We start from the raw sequence: 24315 nt of genomic DNA, 5'->3' as shown, positions 1-24315 counted from the left end.
GTTAAGTGTCATTCATTGACAAGTTGCCCCTCTAATCTATCTTTTTTTGCTCATAAATCGGAAGCACGGATCATGACGAATTCGATTAAGGTGAATGCTCTTAGAAAGAAACGAAAGGTTGGCAAATTATTTTGTGTATCGATTCGAAATGCATCGCTTTTACGCGCGTAAAATGCTTCAGAGAAAGCGCTGAAAAGAAACTGAAACTGATGCATTTTTGCGCGTTTTATTTTAGCAATGAAACTTGATTTACGTTTTACTATTTATTTGATTTCTTTCAGCTTGCTTTTTTTATTGTTTAAATGATTCTCAGTGGTTTTTCTTGGTTTTTCTGGGTTTTTTCACACTCACGGCCGCGTTCATTCCCCACCAGGTGGATCACGGAAAATTTGTTGGTTAAAAATGGCAGCCGAGTGTGATGCGAGTGCGAAGCAAGGTATGTTTCAGAATTTATTTCGGTGTACTTTCCGTCTCCCATTGCGTAGATTGTCGCACTTAAGCGTAGGCGTCGATCTCACCTATCGACCTTCCATCCGCATTTGCGCCCTTTGTAATTGGGTCGCCCTAAATCGTGCGTCGTCCCTCGAATCTTGTCCGTGCTTCCGGAGCCAGCTTTTGTTGTAGTAATAAGCCCATTGCGACGCTGTTTCAAGGTTAAATGGGTTTATTGTTCTACCTAGCTCGATAGGAAAAACGTGTCGTAGTACACGTGTCGGTCCTAGCCAATTTACCAGAATGTCACAAATTATATTTTCCGAACTAGCACACTAAAACTTCGCCAATCGATTAACGTAATGATTTGCGTCACTGATCGCGACTTTTTTCCTTTGAATGAAATCACCCAGCCTGTCGCAGATGGGTCGCTGACATTTGCGAACTGAGACCTGCATTTGCGTTGCCTCCATTGGCCATCTAATAAGAATATTCGTGTTCGTACCATAAATAGTTTCGCCATACATCCAAATGTGGGTTTTGGTTGTCGTGCGTTGGCGTCGCGCGCACAGGATGTCTGTCAGCTGCAGTTATAGACGCTGGTACTTTGACCCCCCCCCCCTTTTTTTGCGCAGTTTAATCGCGAGGTTGATGAACAAAGGGCTCGTGAGATCGCGTGATGTGTCGAAAGGTCAGGTGTTCCGAATCTTTCTACGCAGCCTCACCGACGCTGTTTTAGAACTACGCGGAACAAAAAACTTGTAAGGCCGGTACTTGTTGTTGGTGCAGTACGTGGAGTAAACGATTTGCGCTGCGTCGTTCGTTGGGGTACTGCCTTCCTCCTGCGTCATCGCTTTCTGGTCGTGTCCTTGTCGCTTTCATTGGCACACATATTTGAGCACACGGCGTTTCCAGTCTTCGGATGACCCCATTAACTGTACCTCTCCGATTAAAGTTTTTTTAGCAGCAAAAGCCTCTGTTACATTTGAACATTTCACTGGCTTTTTGTCCTTAAAAGGCATCCGGTATCATTTAAGCCATTATTAAAGTAACGTTATCCAGTTGTATCGGAAAGGAGCATGTGAAATATGTTCTGTGAGTGTGACACTCACTGGAACCTGTCCAGTGTTTCGTAAAATGTTTCTTTTCTTGTTTCTTTGAAAGATCTTACAACATACTTATACTAAAGAATACCTACCAAAGAAACAGAAGAACTTCTTTTTCTTTAGCCTTAAAAGTGTTTCCTACATGAACACCAATGTTGCGTATTAGAATTGAGATTTCAGCTCAATTTCCACATCAATTAGAAGTTAAGTAAAACGAAGTATTTCTTTTCTCCTCTATTTGAGAAGTGTCAGGCAGCTGGGTGGCAAATATATCTAGGCTGTCACTTTCTGTGAAACAGTTTTAAGCTTTGGGAGGCTTCAATGAAGAATTGTATCGTACTGGTTTCAATTCTGGGGATTGCTGGGAAAGTACATGGTGATTCATTTTTGTCTGCGACCTACATTTTTAAGAGATAGTCTTTTGAATGAATCGAGTCATGTAGTGTAGCGTGTGACTGTCGAATTTTAGTGCATTGATTTGCCACTTAAGATTGTTGAGCTTAGCTGGTCTGTTTAGCTGTCGTACAGATATGGAATCACCTGTATGCTGTATCTGCCCCGAGAGGACAATGTCACAGGGCTCAATTTCTAGTCACGTCTATCTCACAACGAAGCGTGATAACACTCTCATGCTAAAATGAACCGATGATAATAAAAACATGGTGATGAAAATTAATTTACAACACTGCACTTCATTTCTTTGTTGCTTTGAAACCTAAAGCCTTGTAAATGAATGAGTTAACTATGTTGTGAAATTATGCATGAAAAAAATACTGTGAACAAAGAAATGCAACCTATAATTTTGCTGCTTGATAAAATGCAAGAAGTTATGATACAATCATCGTGAGAGGGAACCGGTAAAATTTGATAATTTATAGCCACAACACAAACATGTGGCGGCAGCTGAATTTCGGTGATGCATACAGATGGCCCCCTTCAATGATGTTGTATGCTCTTCATAAGCAGTCATTTTATATTCTGAGAAGAAGAGTTGTAAAATGTTGGTGTAGAGTCGATGCAAAAACACCCTATTGTGAGGCCTAGAATCTCAAAGATATGTTTTATTAATGAAATATGGTATGCCATCTTCGAATACGTGGGCTATTTAAGCCCTTTCCGTACCAAAGCTTTTTTTTTTCTTTCCTTCTTTCCCTTTTTCCAGTAAACCACAAAAAATTTTCTAAATTATAGTTGATTCATTTGTTATTTTCTCTTATCTTTTGCTTTCATTCCTTTCGTGTTTCAGAGATGTAGATAGGCATATCAAAGAAGAAGGTTGTGGTGGTACCTTTCTTGGTACAAAGCCTAAGTGGCCTTTTGTTGTTAGCTTTTGGGTGCTTGGGAACATGTAGACCACAGCCAACAGGGCTTGAAGTGCCTATTAACCCTTTGAGGGTTGAATTTTTTCACCAAGTGTGACCAGCCAGGGCCGATTTATTTTTTTATTGCTGATTTAGATCCTTCAGGTGAATCTATTTAAGAAAAGAATTGTAACTTTTTGAGGGGGACCAAAAAGTGACAAAAAAAATTGTTTGTAAATTATAAAAAAAAAGCTTATATGACTGTTAAAAAATTATCCGTCGCGGTAAACGTCTGTGTAATTCACAGACGTACAAAAATAAGTGCACAAAGTGGCGTGAAGTGGAAACACGGATGAAGGAGAGTCACCTACGATCAAGTCAGCATCGTCTCGCCATGCACACTTTTGAGATGTCGCTCGCTCATCAACATTTGAGTCTGAACTCGTAAGTAACTCCTCGTATGACGGGCTGACATCCAATGAATCAGATTCTGATTCGGCAGTCGAGTGGCTATTCGGAGGAATCGCTGCTAGCCTCACTTGCAGCAGAAAAACCAGCACGCACTTCCAGAGCGCAAGCGAAGTGCATGGGTGAGCGTACTGAAGAAAACTGTATGGTTGTGCCTGGTCCGGAAAACAAAAACAAGTCAGAAACCAATAAGAATCCTTCGTATTATCACCAACGAGACGGAAGTGGTTTTTGTGAGTCCCTAAAACAGGAAACGTAACCACGGCGGCATCATTTGTGTCACTCAGTGCCTGCACGGGAAGAGGTGTAATTGTGCCCCAGAGAGCAATAAACGGGAGACTAACGATATGGTCACCCTTTGAAACACTCTAAACCAGACAGCCATCAATTTTGCAGGCACAAAAAGTGGGAACGACCCGAAGGACGACACCGAAATTAGCTGGCGCACCGCTGCAGCAAAGCATTAAAAAAAAAAAAAAACCAGAGAGACATCAGTGCAAAAAAAAAAAAAAAAGAAAATCCATGTATTCCCTCAATGTGGCAGCACATGCCTAGTAAGAGAATTGACTGAAAAAGACTCACTTTTTAACCATACAAGCATGACGTACATGTACGTCATTGACCATTTTGAAGGTGTTTGCGGAGGACGTACTTATACGCCATTGACCCTGAAAGGATTAAGGTTTCTAAGCGAGACAGGTTTAGATGCTTGTCTTTAGAGCATGTGCTACGGTATAAAAACTTTCGCACGTGTCCTGTCCCAGTGCAGGAAAGTGTGTACAGTGACTCAATGCGCCACACCATAGTCGCCTGTCATTATACCTCCCTCCTTCTCTTCCCCTCACCCTCATGAGGCTAGAAACCCGCTTTCCAGGCAAACCTCTGCTCCTTCTCATTATTAAACGTCTTCTTCTTCTCCATGCTATGCGTCGTTTCTGGCATTACGAGGAAAGGAAGTCTTGGAAGCACAGGCAGCCAACTGTTTCCATTGAGCTGTACCCAGATGATGGGCCACCAGAGACCCAAACTTTGTTCTTGCTATTGTCGCAGCTTAGTTGGACCTCAGAGCAAAACTCTTTAGAGTTTTATAGGTCCACATCTTTATTTTAAACAGAGGAGTCACCGAGAACACCATGTTTCATGATGCTGAAAGGATCTGACGTTACCGCTGCTGCCACAAAAAATTTGTTTTCTTGGATGCTTGTGCCATCATGTAACACAGCATTCATACTGAATTGACAAAATTACGGGCACTTGGTTGGATCAAAGAGAATTACCCATAGTATGGAAAGGAATTTAGCTTGTATGCCGTTGAAGATGAGCTCACTTTGGGTGTTTAAACTGTTGTGCCTAAACATGATGAATTGTTGATGGCAGTAGTCCAGGCTAGTTTGTCTGTCTTTGTGGTAACACTGAGTCACACTGAAGAGAAAAAGACAGTCATGGTGCAACAATACGTAGCACTCTGTGTTGTCACACTGTAACTGTAACTATTGTTCACCCTCTTAGCACTGATTTGCTTTGTCACATAAATGAAAGTGGAACTGTGCAAAGCGGACAAACAAATTAAACATGCATGACAGTAACTGTGTGCCTCTTTGCTGACCATGTCGCTGGCATCTTTGTCCCTGTTCACATCACTGCTTTTTATCATGAAGTAGCCCGGCCACGGTGGTCTAGTGGTTATGGCGCTCGACTGCTGACCCGAAGGTTGTGGGATTGAATCCCGGCCGTGGCGGCTGCATTTTCAATAGAGGCAAAAATGTCTGAGGCCCGTGTCCTTCACTTTAGGTGCATGTTAGAGAACCCCAGGTGGTCGAAATTTCCGGAGCCGTCCACTACGGCGTCTCGCATAATCATATTGTGGTGTTGGGACGTTAAACCCCAGATATTATTATTATTATTATTATTATTATTATTATTATTATTATTGTTGTTGTTGTTGTTGTTGTTGTTGTTGTTATCATCATCATCATCATCATCATCATCATGAAGTAAACTATGTGAACTGCAACAAAGAAGTATTGAACATTCCTGCCTAATGTTATTAATCCTGACATAATGCAGAAGCGACCACACAGGCACCCAGAAAAAGCAAGAACAGAACATCTGTAACTAGTACCTCCATGTAGAGCACTAATAGTTGGTAGTTTGTCTCCTTTTCTGTCTGCCTGTGTGTTTCTGCACTTATGTTTTGTCAGAATGTCAAAGCAACAAGCCCCAAACAACAGCAGTTTTTATTAGCCCATTGACACCCCCCAAAGTGTTTCAATTGCAGCCAAACACTGCGGTGAAATCTGACTGTTTTGTTTTTGTATTCTGTTTCTCCCTTCAGCAGAGACTGTGTCAGTGCCTTCGAAACATGCAAAAGGGAGCACAAGACGATCATTGCTGATTCTAGGGATCACATTCCTGTCTTCACTGATGTGCCTTCTTCTAGTCTACTGGAATTTCCCAATGCTGGAACCGTGAGTACTGAGCAGAAACAAAATGATTTGCAGTAATTTGCGAGTTGCCTGTTCTGCAAAGCCTTGCCCTAACTGTAAATTATCGTGCAACGCATCCGCTTCTACGAAATTGAAATTGAGGAATTGAAAAGCAGTAGAGGAGAAATGGCACCTGTCCTCATCCCCAGTCTGGAGATGAAAATAGTTTGGCAAGTGTTGCGGATTGCACGGAAGCTGACTTTCGGAATTTTGCAGGGAGCTCATTCTTACACCTAGACTGCAAAGCGCAATTTTGGGCTAAAAAAAATATGTAACTTGACCAGTGTTTGATTTTATTTGTGTTGGGCATATGCTGGTCATTGAGTGAAGAATGCGAACAGGCGAGTACCGTACGCCGCAAACATTACCGAGCCAGTGCGTGGAGTCCTAGTAAGACTGTTGGAGAATTCATGTGTCATTGCTGTGCTTGCGATAACTTAGTGCCCGTTTGTGGTAGGGATCCAGCAACTCAATGAATGATTCTTGCCGCGTTCTGATAGGTAGTTGTACCAACTCATTAGTGGCAAGATTTAGCTGCACAGCGGTATGCCTAAGTAGCAACAGTGTACTGGTTGCTGTGATTGTGTTACAGGAGTGAGCAGTTTGATCCCTGCATGTTAGTACTACTAGTATTACCAGCTGTAATGGATCAGACAGTATGTTAAGTAGCACTGTTTAGATGTTATGAAAAGCACCAGAAACCATGCTGCCTTTTGCTTGATTGTGCTTTTCCATTACTAGTACAGAGTTGCAGTTATAGAGACAGCGAAAAATCTTTTCATTTGTTTTGTCGCAAGTTTGCAGTAATATTGATGTGGCCAATGGACGATTTTACTGGTAAGGGTGGAATCGAAATATAAGGCTTACTTTCGAAGTATTGGGTGCACTTTAATGAGCCCCAGATGAGTTCCAGTGCTTGTTGTGGATGTTAAGCCCTTTCAATCGATAAATTATTCAGCAAAAATAATTAATCACATTGCAGGTCTGAAAAGCAGCACATCAAGCTGCCACGAGACATAGAGGACGCCAAGGGCTTGGGACGGGTGCTCAACAGATACACAGATCGTTATTTCTTCACCGTCACGTCTGGCTTCTTTGTCACCTACATCTTGTATCCTTTTCACCGTTGTGCATCACTTACTGCCATAGCTTGGTGCTTAGCCAGTGGAAGCAACTTGAAAAATGTGCAATCTCTAACAAGATATGATAACTGCCGAAAGAGTTTTCGCAAATAACTGATACAGAGGATAAAATAAAAACAGGGGAAAAAAAGAAAAAGAAAACGTACCGGTTACAGCATTGCAACGCCATACATCAAATTTCGATGCATAAATATTTTTTAAGGTTGTTTAAAAACTTTGCGTGATCTCGCTGTGATGCGAGATCATCTGGTAGGTCATTCCACAATCGAATCGCTCGTGGAAGAGCCGAAAGGTTGAACGCGTCAGTTTCACCGTACATGCGTGATAAGCTATGGTTGTTATGTAATCGGCGTGAAGTTCGATGAGCTAGATTAAGGTGAACAGATGGCATCATGCTAGTGTGGATGAGTTTGTGGAATAGTGATAAAAGGGAAATGTCACGGCGGATTTTTAGTGGCTCGAGTGCAAGGCCTTGTTTAATCTGTGTTATGCTAGATGGGTAGCTGTAATTACGCGTAATGAATCGACTGGCTCGGTTCTGGATAGATTCTAACATATTAATTAGGTATTGTTGATGCGGTGACCAAATGGAGGAGGCGTACTCTAGCTGCGGACGGATTAAAGCAAGATACGCGAGTTTCCGTACATCGGAAGGAGAACTGTATAAATTACGGCCCAGTCTGATAGTTGGCTAATAGTATTCATTGGTCAAGCTGACACAAGACGAAGCTGGTGCACACCAGCCACTTGTGTAGCTTGGCACTGCTTCGGCAGGTCAATTACGCCTTGCTTTTTCTACAGTGTCGTGTGTGTAGTGTCACAGTAGCACGCTGTAGTCGCTTAAGTGCTGTGGCTGCCACTAGGTGTCACCCCGTTTTGGCGCCGTGCTTGTCTGAACTGGAAGTGGTGGCCAACACGTTCAAAGAGAAGATGGAAAGAAACCATGACGTTTGCAGACTTTACTTCGTGTTTCCTTGTCAACCCTCGCTTGCGTAGCTTCTGTCGCATTGGTCGGGATGCAAAGTTAAGTTCAGTTTTATTATTTCCAAATAGCACTTGTATATACAGGAGAAATCATGCAGAAAGAGGTCCCACACGAAGAGAGAAAGTGCCCTGAGCCTGCGATAGCTATACCTCATAACGCTGCTTGTGCTTGACGGAATCGAAAAATTCGTGCAGCAGGACATTCGCGAGGCAATGAAATCCACCATTGTGGCCGTTTTACGATTTCCTGGAAAGACATCTTTTAGTCACTAGCAGTATCGCAGTACCAATGTCGGTTTCGGAACTTTATCGCCAAACATTGCAGTACCATGTGTTTGAATTGCAAGCCTCGGCTTGCTTGTAGAGATGCAATTGAGCAGGGAGTTCTGGAAAGGGCAATGTACAACTGAAGAAGTCGTTTCTGAGTTGAGTTTGTTTTATGAATGACCATTTCCCCTCGGCATGCCCAGGGAAGCGTAGAGTTTGAAAAACTGTGAAAGGGCACGAGTGTTTTTCCTTGACGCAAGTGTGTGTGCAGCTTGCAGTCCTTTGCGATCCCAGGCTCCATCTTTCTCAGCATCCTGTCTGGCTTCCTGTTCCCATTCCCGCTGGCACTGTTTCTTGTTTGCCTCGTAAGTCGTATACTTATCTTGCTGTCTGTGTGCTTTTTTATGTTTTTTACGTTGGTGGTTTCTTTAGATTATGTATGGAAATAAAAAAAAATATATATATATTTTTGGATGCCTTAGATTTCTGTATACTATGAGAATACTAAACGGACTCCAAAGTGAAATGCTAAATCAGTTTAGACTAATACATAATTCCTTGAGAACTTTACTATTTTTAATATTGCGATCACAGACTCGTTATCGAAGGAGAGAACAAGTTTTGTTTTTAATTTTGTGTGTGTATTTTGTAACTTTCTGCTTCCTTGTGCTAGTTGCACCGCACTAAAAAAAAAGACATGGAAACAAAAAATACAAACTGCTCTACAGTCAGCTGTTTAATAATAGAAACCCACCCATATGTTTGATTTCGGGAGACATTCTAGGCAACACAACAGTGGCATATCTCTGTCAAGTTTAGAGGCTTTCCTCTTTAATCAGTAAGAATGTCGCTCTGTACCAGCAAGGAAGAGATCCATAAGCTTGCACACTGCCAACGATGAATTTGCAAAAGGTGCCCTTTGGCTCGCGCAGTTTTCATATCGTAGTTATTGTTTGGTGACACGATGATGTAGCAGCCCCATCCGCTCCAGTCGGTTCATGTGTCAGTGGGTAGTCTGTTAACTGTCAAGCGCCATACGCAATTGTAATTGCCGGGTTGCCAATTCTGGACGGCCATGACCTAGATAAGAATCATGAACCAAAAGAGCACAGAAGAGAAGACCGATTTGACTACTATTAGTAAGTCACTCTTCAGTGATACCAAAAAGAAACCACTCGTGTCACAAGAAGACACTTGATATGCCAGAAAATGCACAGAAGCAAATAAATGGGGACGTTGCCCTGAAGTTCCTGCATCAGCTCGCTGAAGCGTCAGATTTCAGGTTTCTGCTAGCACCTAAATAACTTTTTATTGGTAAAAATGAATTGCACTGCGTTCTTCTAAGAGGACCAGATCCTTAACATATCAAGTTTCAAGAAGTTTTATTGAGCCAAGGTGGCCAGGATACAAAAAGAAGTCCTTGAGATCTCTGACTTCAACATCCAGATGCTGATCTTTTCCAGTAATGAAATGAAGCTATGGTGGCGAAAGTGCACTTGGAATTCTCAAACAATAATTTATCAGTCTAAACTGTCTCCCTTAAAGGGCCCCTCACCAGGTTTGACAATTTTGAGCTGACGAGCGCAGTGCATACTCTGGTCATTCACGATCACATCCGCCAAACTTTGCAACGCTACGCGCCGCGGAAATGGGTCAAATTTCAAGCTGAACGTTGCTTGCCCTTCTTCTCGCGGGCGCACGCCCAGAAAATGAGGGGATGATGTACATGAGGGAATCGCCCTACGTAGATGGTAGTGCTGTGACGTCGGTCCTCTACGTAGACGACTGTACTCTGACGTCGCCAACAGTAGCACGTGACACTGCGATAATTATTTGACACGACATGTGTAGTTTGTGTGGTTTGTTGCTTGAATAGATGAATAAAACTTGAGGGAAATAATGAGACACACAAAGGGAATGCGCGTGTCTTTTTCAGTTTTTTCCCATGAATTGCAGCGAGCGAGATGCGGGGCTAATGTGCCTCCGTTTCACATGTGTTCGTGCCCCCGCCGTTAGCGCATCGAGCAGACGCCAGCCCTGGAAACGAATGTAATGTTCTGGCGCGTTCGAGCACTCATTATGCTCATTTATTCTACCGCATCCAATTATATGTTAATGCGGCACTGACTCGTGATACCGCCACTCGTGCCCGTACAAATGTCGCAACTTTCATGCCCATCCTGCAGAAACAGGTAGTACACCACAGAGAACGCCGACACAACTTCCGCGGCCGCTACATAAAAAAAAAAGGTGACGGCTGTGCAACGCCGCTCGCGTGCTCGGGCTAGCTCGGGCACGTCATCCGCACGTGACCATGCATGCGCATGACGTGTTCATGCGTACGTGTCAAACGAAGAGGGCAGGGAAGGAATTTGGCTTGCGAAGGCTACATGGGGCGAGTGGCAAGGGTTTTAAACTCAGCTCCTCACATCATGGTTTCATGCCGCTAGAAATTATTGTTTTTCTCAGCTCGTAATGGACCGATTTGAAAAAATCTTGCGGCATACAGCTCTTCATTCGGCACACAACAACTTCCAGCGTCTAACTAAAATTTGCTATGTGGCCTGGTGAGGGGCCCTTTAAAGGCATTTATCAGTTGCTCACTGAAATTATTCAGAGCTGTGAGAGCTGCGAGTGATATCTGCTGGTGCTCCTGCAGTGTTCGGCAATGGGAGCATCATTCTGCTACTTCTTCTCGTACCTGGTCGGGAGGCGCCTGGTGTTCAAGTACTTTCCCGCCAAGGCCATGAAGTGGTCCGAGCAGGTAGGAATATCATCCAAATCACGATTTAAATACCAGTTTCGAAGGTATTGCTTATAAATCTGTAACCCCGGCTGTCTACTCACAATGAGTGCTTTGGTCTGGGCAAGTCGGTGCGACACTTGCAAAGTTAACGAGCGCGAAAGACGAGACGAAAGACACATGTACGACAGGACCAGTGCTTTGCATAGCTTTAAGCAGTGGTTTAGCTATGCAAAGGTCTTTGGTTTGCGTTAACCAAAGAGGCAAAATCTGTTGAATTGCATGTTTTGCATTGCATTGAGATGTTTTTCAGCGTTGCATTTCTTGGCATCTGTATGACTTGCCATTCACCGGGCTGTCTGGGCCTGTTCCTTGCTCTGCCTTGGATGCAGGTGGGGCGGCATAAGGACAACTTGCTCAACTACATGATCTTCCTGCGCATCACGCCGTTCCTGCCCAACTGGTTCATCAACGTCACGGCACCCGTCATAGATGTGCCCATAGCCCCCTTCTTTTTAGGCACATTTGTAGGTGAGGTTTGCCGAATGGCTTTGCCACTCGTTGTTCGTGTCCCATCAGCACAGATCAAGAAAAATCAGTTCCCTTTCAGGCCCAGCGATTCCAATTGGAATCATCAATTTTGTAGGTCAATCGGCAAGCATCTGGTAAAGATGAAGCATTATACTTCCCCAAGATCTCATATTTAGCACCAGCTCTACATACGATGCCAACCTGGTACACACAAGGAAGCAAGGTCACGTGTGAACGAAGAAATTGCAGAAGCGGTCACGCTGTTCGCGCATTTCGCTGAGGCAGCCTCTTCCTTCAACATGCAGAGATAAGGCATTTATTTTAGTTCTGGGTCAAAAATTTGAATTTTGGCTATTGGGCATTATGCTATCCCATCTAAACAACTTTTTAAGTAATAAATTAAGTAAAAATAATGGAAATATTATTAAGCAATAATTATTTATTAAATTAATTTGGACATTAATTACTCCTTATTGAAAAGTGTGAGCAAAGATCTTTTCATTTTTTTGGACTACCATGATCATGTGCATCTCAAGAATGTAAAAACCAGTTGCTTACATTGAAAATAATTAATTTCGACCTGAAAGGGTTGAGAAGCAAGGTTTGGGACTGTACAAGTGTGCAGTGCTGTTCACCTTTAAAGGGAATGTTTTACTCTGCAGCTCTCGCTTTTTGAGTGCTCAAGCTTCAAGTGCCAGCAATATCTACATCGATGCACTTGTTGGGGGTGCGGAAAGGTGCCAGCACACCCGGTTGATGTCCTTCAAAGAGGAGCGATTGTACGTTTACTGATGGAAACAAGATTGTGGGCTGTGCACTTGTGTGTTCCTCTTAGAGTTGGAATTCACTGGCATTTTTTTAAAATAACGTGCAACTTTGCCTGGGGCACCTGTGCAGTTCGAATTATTCAGCAATTTCAATTCAGAGATTTGGATTTATCGTGATTCTACTGTACCTGTAGCTCGCTCGTAGTTGAACAATTGAAAAACATTTTTCCAGCAGGGGTCTATGAAGCAGTTTAGTCCAGTAATGATGTCACCCTGTGATTACCTATAAAGGTGTTTAAGGGCCCTTTTGAGTGAACGTTATGACCTCACGAAATCACATATTCAGTGACAGATGCAGACATCTTGTTCATTCATTTTTTTCAGTGAGCTATTAGCATGATAAGTCACAGTGTGCTGCTGCCTCTAGAAATATGCATGTGGAAATTAGGCGTTAACTAGAATGTTGATCATTCCATCAAAGACAAGTCACATTGTCTGGTTGACTGCAAGAACCGCTGGTGCATTTGCTTTGAATGCATTGATTTTTTTCAATTGCTTTTTTTTTTTTTGACTAGAACACTTGTAAAACATGAAAACATTTCTAAAGGCATTGCAGTTAGATGAAGCACCTCAAGATATTGTTACCATCATCCAGTAACTTGGTGTGTATGTAAAAGCCATCGCATATACTGGTCATTCTAAAGATTTCTGTTAAAATTGTGACAATGGAGGCATAACGTGATGGGGAAGATGGGAAAACCACAACTCCCGAGCAGTATGTTTCTTTCCCATGAACGAAAACGAAACTTAACCCCAAGCTTGCGCTTTTGCCATAGTTGGTGTCAATCTGACATTTTGCCAACGCGGTGCGCTCGCAGGTGTAGCGCCGCCATCATTCGTAGCCATCCAGGCCGGCACCACGCTGCATAAGCTGAGCTCGTCCCGAGACGCAATCTCCTGGTGGTCCGTGTCCGTGCTGGCCATCTTCGCCGTGCTGTCTCTGCTACCGGTGATCTTCAAGGGCAAGCTCAAGCAGAAAGTGCTCTAGTGCTCCTCCTCTCCTGGCCGGGGTGCACGTTCTTCGCGCGTCTCCGCTGTTGACTTGCTGACGCCCGCCCAATTTTTTGTCTCGTTTTTTCCCCCATTTCCGTGCTTCCCCCCTTTCCTCCAACCGTGCCATCTACACTTGTTTTCCTACTGTAAAAAGCTCGAAAATAATTTTTTTTTTCTGCGAAAGAAATCCAACTTCACTCCCATCTCTTGTCCGAAGACTTGTCGGGAGAGGTAACAGTGTGTCCCTCACTTGTCGGTTTCATTCCCTGCCGTTTCCTCTCTTGCGAGGTACTTTCATCACACTTGGCTCCTCACCGCCATTTGTTCAAAAAAATTGTATAATGTCATGGAGAAAATCGATTTAAACATGATTGGAGGTCTTTTTATTTTGACATCACCTTTGTTTGTGCACCCTTGTACTATTGTCAGTTTCTTTCTTTTTTCTTCTCACTGCTCAAAACTGTACTACTAGCACAAAACACCTTTAGCGTCTGTGAAAATGCAAGCGTACTCGAGGCCGATGCGAGCCACTGTGTATTTTTGCGTTTTGGCTTTTAATGCACAATTGACAGGTTATGCTGTTGTTTCGTAATAGGAGCACCATGTTATTCAAGTGTTTGTTGTCTTGAGTAGTTTTTGAGGTATTTTTTGCGTTTCCAAGAGCCCAATATGAGTCTGGGGAATCAATTGCACATTCGTTTGCTATTACTCACTTACTACTCTGTAAGTGAAAGTTCCCAGTCTGACGAGAGCTGCATACGCAGCGGTTAGTGTGTGATAGGTTGACGTCCTCAAATGTCTCTCCCCTTCAGAGGGACAGTAGCATTTTCTCTTTCTTTTGTGTGTGTCTGTGTGTTTGGCATAAAGCTTTCACATTTAGCAGTTAAGTTGACAGTATTCCTTTATTGTTTTCTTCCATGTCTCATTACCTTTTCTTTCATTCACTTCATAACCGGGGCTCTTCATTTGCCTTTCTTTCTTTCCTCGCGATTAGGACTTTCCCGCGGGACTTTCCTCAACTGCTTGCCTCTACCGTTTGGTCTTTAAGGCAACTGAGTTATCTGGATTACGTCTGTAGCTCCTGGTGTAGACAGCATGCTTCTGGACACGCTTGCTCGTTTTAGTCAATGCGGCACTCGTAGCACGTTGCAGACAAGTAAAGCGCACTATTTGGAAGTGCACACGTACGTTGTTGGTGCAGCTTTGAGTAGTGATGATGCTATCTGTACATAAGCGTGGAGCACGCTGGGTGCATGCCACTCCGATAACTGCAGAGTTGTGCGAACAAGATTGCCCATTTTCTTGTGGTTCTGCTTCGTCAGTGAATGAAATGGTCGATGCTTGGCTCAACGCCGTATGGCGTGTGTTGTGAATTGTGTAGGCAGTTATTTTTTTTTTACCTGCCAGGTTGCGATCACTAGAACGAAAAGAAAAAAAAATTGTTGCATGGAAGGCATTTCTAGACCTAGCACTGTTGCTTATCAGGCTAGCAATACGTAATGTACGAAAAGAGCATGTATTTTTTCAAGCTAACTAGTATACCAGGTGCAGCAGCTAATACCGAATTGGGAAGAACGAGGCATGTTGTAAATGCATTGTGTGCAGGCTCACGAATGTAACAGCCGTGGCTAGTTGAAGGACTGACGGCATACGAAATCTCGGAGCTGCTGATAATCTCGACGTAGGGATGGAGTTGCATCGAGTGCATGTGAACTAAATTAGCCCACAGAAGACAAGGTTAAGGAGTAACCGTAACCTCTGAGTTGCAGTTTTGCATGTCTGAAAGCACTGCTCTGTACTATTTCAGGGTCGTCACACCAAAGTTCTCACCACATCACCAAATTAATCGACAAGGGGAAGCCGAAGAAAACACACTCAATGAACGGATTCACATCAAGAGACGGCAGAGTAATAACAGGAGTTTGACGATCACAGACCTTGCGCATTGTAGCATTCTTTCACAAAAAATGGTAACAAGAGAGCACACTTTTCAGTACTGCAGTCTTGGTTACATTCGGGGGCATATTTTAAAGAGCTTTTCTTAAAAATACATCTGTTCTCAATGTTGATCATGGTATTGGCCGCGAGATCGAGCGGAGTCGCCGCCTGGCGGCTACTGACTGAAGCGTGCCTAGTGTTGATTGCTCCCTGCGTCGTCTGCTAGCCACTTCGTGTTTGCATGTGCGCGTACGTCCTGCACGGTCTCAAAGGGCGGTTTGTTCTGTTATTTTAGCGCGAGTTAAACTGCTCGTACGTATACCGAACATGGTGTACAGAGGCAAATGAGCTTGCTCGGCTGCATGTGCATTGTAGTAAGATCAGTGAGTCCGACTTTCGAGAGGGCTGTGTATTGGTGTCGTACCCTTCGTTCGCCAGAATCATTTCAATGTTGGTGCCGCTTTCTGGTTCAAGCACACCCTGAAGTGCGCTTGGCATAGTCCCAAACATGAGGAACATTAAATAGTTTGTGAATGCAGCGTTTCAGCGACTCGGTGGTAAACAAAAACGAGGCTCATGCACTTTCGCGTTGTTAGGTGTATGACTGCGGCACTCCAGTTCATGATGAGCTGTAGTTGTGCTTAAGATGTCCTTTTATTAAACGGTCGGGGTCCCGCTACAGCGAAATATTTCTATCAAGTGAAGTCTGAAACTCAAACTGTCCCTAAAAAAAAAAAAGAAAAGAAAAAAACAGACAATGGAATGACACGGCAGTGACAAAACGGAGTTGCTGCGCGCAATTTTAACTTGGGGCGAAATTTTAACTTGGGGCGAAATTTATGCAGAACCACCCGTGTGCTTAGATTTAGGTACGCTTTGAAGGACCCAGATGTTCAAAGTTAATTCGGACGGCGTGCCTTACATTTCTGTCGTATAATTTCACGCAAAACCTCATCTTTTCTTTTTACATTATCTTGAGCGTTTGTGTGGAGTTGTTATAAATTAATGGAAGGCAGCGAACCTTATTAGTTTGAAAGAAAAAGACACTTGTTCCATAAAATAAACGGATCTTTGTTGCATCATTGTCGTGCACGTAATCAATCGATGAAAGCTCTGTGCTAAACTCTTACTTGTGTATACATGCGTATTCGCGTGAACAGTGCTATTGAACTCATTGCACAGGAATATGGGCTGGTATACAAATGAACAAGAAGTAAACATTTAAGTAGTTCAGTCGTGCTTTTGCAGTGCGTAGTACACAAAACACGAGCTAAACACGTACAGAGAAAACAACAAAAAAAACGTCATATAGTGCGTAAGCGCAGACTGTCATCCATGGCGAGCATCCCTTTCATCGGCAGACTGCGCTTCTCAGTAACGTTGGATGATCTTCGTGCATTGATTCAACGAAGAGCGTATATATTACCAGTAGGCTGCAATCAACGCATTTTATTCGCCGACTATCGGCTCCAACCGCTCACAACGAAGCACCGCTGTGTGCATTTGTATACGCGCTCGGACCGCCTCTCCACACTAATGTGGCAACAATGCTGCCACCTATAGGTCGATCTCGCGGCCAATACTAAGTTTGACATCATAGGTTGACAAATGCCTGTGGAATAGGCTTACACGGTGGACACAAGTATTACCAGTACCCCCGGCTTACCTTCTACTGTAAACCAAAAGCTGCATGTGACTTCCTGCCTGACACCCATTTAATACGAAACTGTGGAACCACGATGAAAGATGTACTGCTTGGTGATGCCGCAGTTATGACAAACCCAGGCATCTTTTGTACATACGTTATCAGAGTAGTATGAGCGTTAGGTATGCAGTTAGGCACATGGCAGCCACTGCCGAGGTAAAGCATGGACTCAGCATTGCCTCAACCTGCACTGCTTTGAAGGGGGATGCACGTGCCCGGCCTTGGCGCCAAGTCATCTGCGACGGGCACCTGTACGCCCAAACACTTGGAGGTTGTGTAATCTTCGTTGTACGTGAACGTGGTGTTTCGTCTGCATCTGTGGCTGCTGTTTTGTGTTTGTACGGTTGCATGCGTGCTCGTGAGAGGCTGTGCAGGGATGTCTACGTATCTCGGGCTGCAAAGCTCGTAGAAATCAATTTCGTGTTGGTCCACTGGGCGTGGGTGCGAGTCTGTTGTGCCTTTGAGTGATGTGCTGTGTGCTGAAAGTAGTTGCCTAAAAAGAAGGTGGATAAAAGACAGTGCAATCATTTTTTAGTTAGCATTCTGAAAAAACACTGGCACTTTATTTTGCGCTGCATTGTATTATTACTGCAGTGCACTGAAGTCATTGCATTTTGGTTTGTATGCTTTCCTTGCCTACACTGACAAGAAATAGCAAAAAAAAAAAGGAAGCATCCTGCGTCAGAGCATCCTGTAAGTTTCAGTTTTTTTTTTACTTATGAAGTGCTTTTTGGACGTTTGCAAAGTTGCCGAAGTGTTTCATGAAAGGTTGTATATGTGTGTGTGTTGCATATGGCAGTAACAAACACACCTTGCCAATGCTGCGTTTGTAAAAGAATTATACTTATGGTCTTGGTGTCCTCTATATTAGTGTAACATGCCATAAATGTGACAATTAGAATCCCTGCAAGCATTTCGTCATGCGTGCGCTGTGAAAATTAGGACCAACAACGCATGGGCCCATTTCTGTTTATGGGTATTTTTTGTGAACATACCTTTTTTGCTGACTCAGGTTCTCTTTACCGCACTTTTCTTTTTTTTATTTTTCAACTTTCTGAGACTTTACACGTCCATATTCATGGGCTCAGTGCAACGCTGTGTGGAGCCGAGTGGTAAGCAGACAGATATGCAGAGGAGCAATTACAATCTTGAACACAATGCAATCAGTGTCCGATGCTGAGGTTCTTGAAAGTGCACAGTTCTTAGGCAAAATGTTTCTATCTTTTAATTGGTAAAAGTGCCACCGTCCACACACCAGATTATGCGCTTGTGAGACCAAGCTGTGCGAAAGAAATACCGACAGTAGAAATTGAAAGCGCAGTGCTTCCCTTATGATGCGAATTAATATCTGTTTACATCTCGCGTTTGCACTGCTCACTGGAGGCACAAATGTGTGAAGTATGTGTAGTAGTCTGATCTCCTAGTAGGCAGCGCAAATGCTCAGGCAAGAACTTGTACTAAACTGAACAGGACAAAAAAAAAAAAAAAAGGAAAGAATGGACTCGCACAACACTGCTGCTGTTTGCGACTAGTCGCCTGTTCTCTGCAGGCCTATTGTTCTTTGTTCCTCTCACAACGTTAGATTTTGACGAAATGGAAGGTACTGCACTTGGCAAGCACATTTCCTTATATGGATGTTTGTACTTCCAACATTTTGCTGGGCTTAAACATGCAGTAGTTTTGTGTAGACGGACACTATTATAATGTGTCAGGTTCTAAAAAAAAAAGAAAGCTCACTTTAAATGCCATCATGCCATCATTAAATTCTTTAGCCGCAGGTGGCACCGTTTTTGGAAGCTCTGGTGGCTTGATACAACTACTGCACTGTGCCTGTGTTTTCCTTTTTTTTTTTTTTTTGAAACAGTGGACTCTCAAAGTGTGCATTGCACACCGTGCAGTAACGATACGATTGCTTTACCGCCATCATAGAAAATCTTTGTATGAAAAGAAGAAAAAAACATTCCTCGGGGTATGTCACCGATCTGTTTCGTGAAGTGAATTTGTTGTATGTAGTGTACAGTTAAAAAGTGCTCGTTGTTGTCAAACTTCAATCTTTGACATCCTCTAAGGGGCGGAAAGCTTCAAGTCGACACTTTTGTTACCCTTCTGGCTTTCTTTCTCAGCCCTTCTTTTTTTTTTCTTTTTGCTGTCTGTTGAAAGTTAAGAACAGTATTTCTTCAGCCGTTTTTTTTTTTTGTTCGATAGTCTTTATTCTCATAGCTGGATACTGAAAAACTAGTCACGACTATAGCTTGTTTATATATGACAAAGTTTAAGCAAGACGCGTGCATAAGAACTTGCTATGCTCAAAGCACTATGAGCTTTGCCACTAGTAATACACTCCTAGTATGAAAGCGGTGTCAGCTTCACTTGTACTGTTAAGGAAGCGCTCATCGCAGCTAACATCTGTGCCACTAAAGTGCATCTGCTAGTGTTCACAAGTGCACCTAAGTATTAGCCGTTAGGGTGTCGTGTTTTGGAACCTGTCGGAATCGGTCGCCGGCTGCCACTTTTTAACCAACAAACTGTAATTGGAATGTTGTAATTACATCTAACAATGGTGTGTACTTGGTTTCTTTTTCTTATTGCCCTGTTTATTACTAACACGTCCCTGCGTCGATACATCTCATTTTCTGCTGTGTGCCGGCTCCCTGCACCGCTTGGCAAAGTGCCGGCCGCAGATTGGAAGTTGTATGCGCACACAAACCGACCGAAGTGTTGTTGTGGAATTGCGTATTGGTGTAATTCGAAGTGCGAAATAAAACGATGAAATCTCAGTTGTGTTTGACGGAAGGAGCCGTCTGAGCGTGTTTGTTTAGGTATAAGAGGAAAAAGGGACTAAGATGCAGCTTTTTATTTTGTAATGACAAGTTTATTAGCACCCAAACTCAAATAAAATGTCAAAAGTTTGATTATAAGATGACTAGAATACCACAGTTTGCCATAACCACAGTGAAAAAAAAAGAAAGCTAGTTTCTAAAACATTTCGGTAAATGCCCATTCAGCCTGCTGGCTTGGGGTACAAAAACAAGCTGGAAGCTGCACACGCTAACATGAAAGTCCTAAATAGCTCCAAAAACAATTAGCATCGTAAACATGGTTTATAAAACGCTACTTAGCGTGTAACATTCAAAATGTACAATGTAGCTAATTGTGCACACGTGACACGGATGTCGGCAACTCAGCTAGACTTTGCATTAATTCTTTGGCTTTCTGTTGGCTGGAAATGTGTGAATTATGGAATAGTTGTCAAAAGAAGGCACTGTTATATACACAAAACCTTCGTGTGTTTTAACAATCTAAACACGCAACACAACACTAATGATTGTACCAGCTTGCTCTTCAAACATGCGACATCACTGAAATGAACTACAAAAACGGTAGCTTGTTTAAATTCCATTTGCAAAGTCCTCTCAAGCTTGTGTAACTGGCACCTTTAGCCAATTTTGTCACCTTTGTAATTATGTGATACACCTTAGACACTGATGTAAGAGGCAACTGGTTATAAGAGACACCACTGTGCCCAACCTCAAAATAGGGTTTGACGAGAAAATGGGAATGTGGTACCCTGCTTATAAGAGACACCTCTAATAATAAGAGACAAGAACTGCTCCCTGGGTGCATGTCTCTTATGAAAAAGTTTAACTGTATGCATTTACGAGCATATAACCTGTTTCTAAACATTGGCGTCACTCGTGTAAACTACAGTAAAAGCTCGTTAATTCGAACTTGCTGCTAATTTGAACTGACGCCCTGGTCCCGGCACAGCCCTATGTATTTCTATGGAGGAAAACTCCTGATAATTCAAACGCGTTGGTATCTACAACAGTTAATTCGAACTGGGAGCCCTCTGGCTTTCATCCCTCCTCGCAGAAATCAGCCCAGAATGATCACAAATCGGCCCAAAATGATCACCCAAATTACTCATTACTTTCATCTGTGTAAAACAAGTGTAGTGATTGATTTCCATGTATGATTTTATGGTTGTAAATCTCGTCTGTCTGCTGCTACTGCTGTATGGGTGGCACGGCCCAGTCCGGCAGTGTTTGCCTTTAGCCGTGTCCCCTTGGACAATTTCAATATTGTTCTATAAATAAACTAAGAAAGACCTTAAATTTTGATTGCGTTAACTGTGCCATGTAAATGAACGTGTTTTGGAGCACAAATAGCTTCGTATACTTTGGCATTAAGGCTCACTGCTCACGTGAAAGTAAGTCGCTGCTTGTTTCTGGCGTATCACTGACTGGATCAATAAATTCTGTTGGCTGTTTCAGCATGAACTTAATTTACGAAATTACCTGCCACAAATGTGTAGTATCGCATAATTTGCGGGAACAAGTCCAGAGGCAACTTCTCTGGGTTCTCTCTGCACAGTGTGGCGCGATGTCTGTTCATTCTAGTGCCCGCCCGCTAATTTGAACTCCGCTTAATTCGAACAATTTTATAGTCCCCTTCGAGTTTGAATTAACGACCTTTTACTGTATTATGTTCCCTTCTCTAATTATCGAGTAAAGTTTTCCTAATCTAGAAGCAGTACTTCTTGGCACTCAAGAGAAATCAGTGGTGCACGTGTCGAACATCGTGGTGGCAGTCTTGCTGCTTTGTTGTTTCAAGCTCCCTTGAGATAAGTGTCACAAACAGTGTGCAAAATTTTGCACATTTCATGGTGATCGGTACAAGAAATTGCATATTTGCTTGAAATTACGCCAACACATCTAGTTTTTTTTTTTCTTCAAAATGATGGAACCACTGGAATTCACAGGACAAGTTAGAATTGAGGACTAGAGTCAACGGTTCCATAATTAAGCTGCAAACACTGACTGCGCCTTTAACAAGACATCCGAAAACAAGAGGGATAAGTTCAACGCTAAACCAGACCGTGTTGTTGCACTGAATTGAGATTGCAAAATGTAACATTGGTGTCGAGGTGCAGAGCAGGTGTGTGGAAAAATATTCTGGCTTTGTTAGTTATACCTTTAGAAAACCAAGATAGAAATAAAGCCAGCACATTGAATGAGGTGCAAAGTGGCAAGCAGTCACTTGGTGTTGGTGTAAGATGGTAAGTAAACTTGTGTCGCGAAGTCGAGCTTTTCTTTGCATTTACCTAAAACATTTGTCGCTAGAACAGTACAAGTAAAAGCGTACAGGGCTGAAGCTTTGTCGTCGTTCTGGTTGGCTTGCATTTGACTTGTATTTTAAGAACTTTTACACAAAATACTACAATTTAGGTACAATGACATGTTTGAGGCCGGCTTAGATTCAAGCAAATACAGTGCATTTGAAGGGGTAAAAAACAGATAAGGAAACTTGTACTCAAAATGGAATGCCATGAATGAAGAGGAAAACAAACCTGCTGTATGACAGAAGCTCGTGTTTCATATCACGTGAAATATTGCAATACTGCTAGACACAACCTAATGAATGCAATAGATAATTAAGCCAAGGAAAGCATAGAAATTATTTGCTAACCGTAATGTAGTACCTGTGACATAAATGCAAAATGAAGTAAAGTGGGCAAAAGAACACCTTCTGCTGTTGGTGGCAGCCCCACTGACAGCAATATCGATGTCATCAACACCACACTGCACTTGAAAATAACAAATTTGTGAGTTTGTGAACTATAGCACAAGACTTGAGAAAACATGAATAATGAAGTCGGATTATGACCGAGTAGGCTTGCTTATTCACATAGCATGCCACTGAAAACTGTCCTTCACTCCTTTCACAGCAACAAGAGAGCATGTCAATGTGAGCAGTTCAATTACAATAAGAAAGTTGCATAATTGAGAGACGATCTATAAAAGCATTTTGGAGATGCCAGAAGAGAGCTTGCTGGTGTAAACGCATCATCCCGTAAAGATCAGTCATTGATTGGTAATAAAAAATGAGAGGTTCGCTTGACCTAAACAAGTATACATGTATCACGGATAATTTTGCAACTCCACGCCATTCTGCTGGCACATACAATGCAGGCATTTGGCACCTTCTGACAGGCTGAAAGAGGCCTCAGGTGATGCCCTGAGGAGACAGTTGAAAAAATGTCACCGACAAAGATAGTGGCAAGCACTGATATTCTATTGGTGAAGATGTAGGCACTGCCGTCCCAGTGTGCATTGCTCTTCACGAATGGGTAAGAGATGCACTGAAAGTCTGCAGAGCTGTTCTGTATGTGAGGACTGCGCAGAACTATTCAAATTCTTTCATGCATGAACACAACCTCGCAATGACAAGGCTGCAATATTATTAGCTAGTTCAATGCCATGCTCCATGAACATTCTGTGCCATATGCAGCTCTCTCTCTCTGTGTTGCAAATGCATAGATGACACTACTAACCTCGTTGCAGGAACAACGCTAATAGGAGCGGTGCCTGCATAGGTGGTTGGGGAAGCTGTCAAAAAGCTAATGTAGCGAAGCGTTCGAACTTCGTATTTGGGCAGTAGTTTGGAAGAGAGGCCAGTTGCAGTGGTAGGGACCGAGAGCCAAACGAGCGCTCCAGGGAGGAACGTGGGCGCAGAAGTGGTGTTGTCACCGCGAATGCTCTTCTGCCGCTCTTGGTTATACGTAGTGAAGGTCTTGGAGAGCTCACGACACTCCAGCAAACGCCCCCGCCCGCACCGACCTCATGTCCTGGTGTCCCTCGTATTCGCGACCCTCCCGTCTTCACTGGCGCCGATGGTACCGACGTGGAGGACTGGCTCGCGATTTACGAGCGCGTGAGTGTCCCCAATAAATGGGACGAGGCAGGAAAATTGACTAACCTGGTTTTCTACGTCGCGGGTGTGGCCGGCCTGTGGTACAACAACCACGCATCCGATTTTACGACGTGGTCCGACTTCAAGACCGCCATTATCAACGTGTTTGGCCGCCCTGCCGTTCGTAAGCTGCAGGCCGAACAGCGCTTACGTGAACGCGCTCAGCAGGCCGGCGAATCCTTCACCAGTTACATTGAAGACGTCCTCGATTTCTGTAAGAAAGCCGACGCCACCATGTCCGAGGGTGACAAGATCAGGCACATCATGAAAGGCATCGACGACGACGCCTTCACCATGCTGCTCGCCAAGAACCCCAGCACAGTGGCAGAGGTCATAACGCTCTGCCAAAGCTATGAGGAGCTGCGCCGGCAGCGATCGATGACCCGTCGCTCTCCATCACGCGACGCCGAGCTCGCTGGCTTGTCGACCGTACCCGACCACTCCGCGTTGCTCGCAGAGATGAAGACATTCGTGCGCGAGGAAATCGCGCGCCAGTTCTCTCTGCTGGACTTTGCTCGCCCTCGGTACGCTCAACAGCCGTCGCCCACCCTCCTGCCTCCCCTCCGTCGAGCAATCGAGCAGGAAATCGCGGAGGTCATGCCCGAGTACCACCAGCAGCACCATCCAGCTCCTGCACCT

General features: G+C 43.5%; 1 protein-coding gene across 1 annotated transcript; it reads left to right on the top strand.

The window, feature by feature from the left end:
• The first annotated feature begins 338 nt into the window (after positions 1 to 338).
• On the top strand, positions 339 to 19891 carry LOC119383568 (transmembrane protein 41B). Its single transcript, XM_037651799.2, has 7 exons — positions 339 to 436; positions 5643 to 5775; positions 6776 to 6904; positions 8458 to 8551; positions 10846 to 10950; positions 11322 to 11460; positions 13106 to 19891. Exons 1-7 carry the CDS (start codon positions 403 to 405, stop codon positions 13273 to 13275), a joined length of 804 nt encoding a protein of 267 aa, XP_037507727.1. The 5' UTR covers positions 339 to 402; the 3' UTR covers positions 13276 to 19891.
• The last annotated feature ends 4424 nt before the right edge of the window (positions 19892 to 24315 follow it).

This window comes from Rhipicephalus sanguineus, chromosome 2 (genome assembly GCF_013339695.2).
Source record: "Rhipicephalus sanguineus isolate Rsan-2018 chromosome 2, BIME_Rsan_1.4, whole genome shotgun sequence".
NCBI lineage: Eukaryota > Metazoa > Arthropoda > Arachnida > Ixodida > Ixodidae > Rhipicephalus > Rhipicephalus sanguineus.
The sequence above is the reverse complement of the archived record's forward strand: the minus strand, read 5'-3'. Positions and strand labels throughout refer to the sequence as shown.

Excerpts from the sequence above, each read along its gene's own strand:
- LOC119383568 (XM_037651799.2), top strand. The coding sequence starts at position 403 with ATGGCAGCCGAGTGTGATGCGAGTGCGAAGCAAG. Across the intron at positions 5,776-6,775 it reads AATTTCCCAATGCTGGAACC|GTCTGAAAAGCAGCACATCA; the intron begins GTGAGTACTGAG and ends ATCACATTGCAG. Across the intron at positions 6,905-8,457 it reads TTCTTTGTCACCTACATCTT|CTTGCAGTCCTTTGCGATCC; the intron begins GTATCCTTTTCA and ends GTGTGTGTGCAG.